Source organism: Penaeus vannamei, chromosome 34 (assembly GCF_042767895.1).
Source record: "Penaeus vannamei isolate JL-2024 chromosome 34, ASM4276789v1, whole genome shotgun sequence".
In the NCBI taxonomy this organism is placed as follows: Eukaryota; Metazoa; Arthropoda; class Malacostraca; order Decapoda; family Penaeidae; genus Penaeus; species Penaeus vannamei.
Window position 1 is genome coordinate 9,893,507 of NC_091582.1, and position 2,500 is coordinate 9,896,006.

General features: G+C 34.7%; 1 protein-coding gene across 2 annotated transcripts in view; it reads left to right on the forward strand.

Moving 5' to 3' along the window:
- LOC113801020 (uncharacterized) overlaps window positions 1–2,500 on the forward strand; it is a 23,558-nt gene that overhangs the window by 20,439 nt on the left and 619 nt on the right. For both annotated transcript variants that reach the window (XM_027351825.2, XM_070113327.1), the window contains exons 3-5: window positions 1–64; window positions 1,548–1,755; window positions 2,040–2,500. The exon at window positions 1–64 is cut by the window's left edge and continues 101 nt beyond it; the exon at window positions 2,040–2,500 is cut by the window's right edge. In XM_027351825.2, coding sequence (XP_027207626.1) covers window positions 1–64; window positions 1,548–1,755; window positions 2,040–2,500 — 733 coding nt within the window. The remainder of the gene's footprint in view (window positions 65–1,547; window positions 1,756–2,039) is intronic.

The following is a 2,500-nucleotide window of genomic DNA, read 5'->3' on the forward strand; positions in this document are numbered from 1 at the left end:
TTGGCAAGGACGAACATGCAAGGAGACTGTCTACAATAGTACAGCAGAGTGGAGTTGTTACCAGGTGAGTTTTGGACAGTTAGGGCTTGCTGGCATTTAAGCCATTGAGGGTAAACTGTTTGGAGTTCTGATACTGGGAGTGCATGCAGAAGTACTTTGGTAACATGAAGTCAATAATAGGTCTAGCTGACCTTACCTCTTATCCCGGTCTTTGAATGTTAAAGATTTTGAGGGTTTTATTACTGTTGTCATTGTTGATACCTTTTTTTAAAGAATAGTAGTAATCATAATGATAAAAATAATATAGAAAAGAACAGTAGTAGTAATAGAAATAAGAAATATACTTGATTCAGCCAACTGTGTTAAAGAATACATATGCATCAAAAGGAAGAGGATAACATGTAGACGATTTTATTGGACTGCATATGCGTCAAAAGGAAGAGGATAACATGTTGACGATTTTATTGGACTAGAAATTGTCAAAAATGTGTGTATCATTACTGTTTAGTCAATTAATGATGCGAAAGTCATAACTATAAATAGAATTGATATGACCAATAAAGTGACGTAGCTAAGGACGAGTGTGATTTTTCACTATCCCCATGGCCCTTGACTAAGGGGATGGTGAGTGAATATTACATAACTGTAATTAATGTAATATTATCGTATTTATGTAGGAGGGACAGATTTTGTAGATAATGTAGACCATCATAATGTCACAAACAAAAAGTCATTTGCTTTAGCAAATGACATTTTTTTTTTTTTTCAGTTAGATTTTTTTTTTTTTTTTTTTTTATCATACATACTTTTTCATGAAATCTAAAAGGAAATATAGGGGTTCAAGGAAATGTTTCTGTGCCTCACTGAGTATGTCAAGGTGTTATCACAAAAATGCAAATTTTTGGTGTACTCTCCACAGTTTACATATCTGTAGTGTGTCTCCATACACAAAAAATTGTTATGAGCTATTTAATATTTACTTTCTACAAAAGTCGAATGAAGATTTTTGGTGTGATTATTATGCTAAATTACAAACAAATGTTCTTGGTTCTTCAGTTAGATATATATGATTTATATAATAGTACCAGTCTAAGCCTGTAGAGCATCTCCCATTATTATCATGATTGTTATAAGAAATAATAATACTAACATTCATTAGTTGCATTTTTACATGTGATAGTCCAATTTCTACTAGCCTTATCAAAATCTTGACGTAATTCCAGATCTAGATGCTATGTTTGGGGAATGTGGGAAGCCGTACTGAGAGGATTATTTGCCTAAATACAGTTTATTTTTTCATGGATAATGAGGATTAGTAGTCTGTGATTATCAGAGAAATGTACAGATTAAACATTGTGTGAGCTTGTTTGGTAGAAGTACACAATACATAAAGTGAATAGATTGTAAATAGTTGAAGGTACATGAAAATCTGCTCTTACATGATAACCCCTTTAGTAAGTTATGATGTTGTGAAATGGTAATAGGTGTATACATACATGAAAACTAATTTCATAATGTATTGTTAAGATGTAGAATTTCATTTGCAGATTTGTGGAAGTTGAAGATCAACCCACAGGCACCTGTGTAGCTCTTGTACTTGGGGCTTGTCGCTGCCTCTGTGCTGATATTGGAGCTGCAAACACTTGTGATCCAGAGCATGTTTTTAATTCCCGTCTACTCCCAGTCCTAGAAAAAGCAGAGTACATCTATGTTGAGGGCTATTTCATAACACACAGTTTCCCTACAACTTTGCAGGTTTGTCAAATGGCTTTGTTTAATTTATGGTATGTGAATAAGAGCTCAAGGAACTTTTAGTCATCAGGATTAGATTTATTGGAAGAACATTGTGACCACAATATCCCATCTTATTGGGATATCTGTATGTAGTGGAGATGAAAACTTTGATATACATATTATCTTCTGTACTTCTGTTCTCATTCATATTTTGATGGTTACTATATAATGTTCTGGTTTACAATGTAGTAAAGGTCTTTAACTTGATATTCCTACTACTAAACTACATTTTTTCTGATTTCTAGATTGCCAAATATGCTCAGCAGCACAAAAAGACATTTGTGTTCAATCTCTGTGGCAGTTACGTCTGTGAAAACCATCCTAATGAGCTTACTGAACTCCTGCCGTATGTAGACATCCTCTTTGGCTATGTTGAAGAGTACAAAACCCTGGATAAGTTTGTTGATGTGGAAAAGGTCTCACAGAGTCACTCCAATTGCCCTGACAACATTTCACATGATGTGCTACTGGTTTTAAGAGCACTCAGAGGGGAGGAACAGATTGTAAAAGATAAGAACAAGGGTGCAGAGGAAGATCATAATGTACAAAAAAATGGAATTGTGGAAAAAAGCAGCAATCATTCCAGTCTCACTAATGGGGTTATCAATGGGTCCAATGGAGATGTGGTAAATGGAGTTGGCAGTGGGAAGTTAAATGGTTACAGCAATTGTGATCATGATGTGATGGTGGAGAGAGGGGCCAGCAA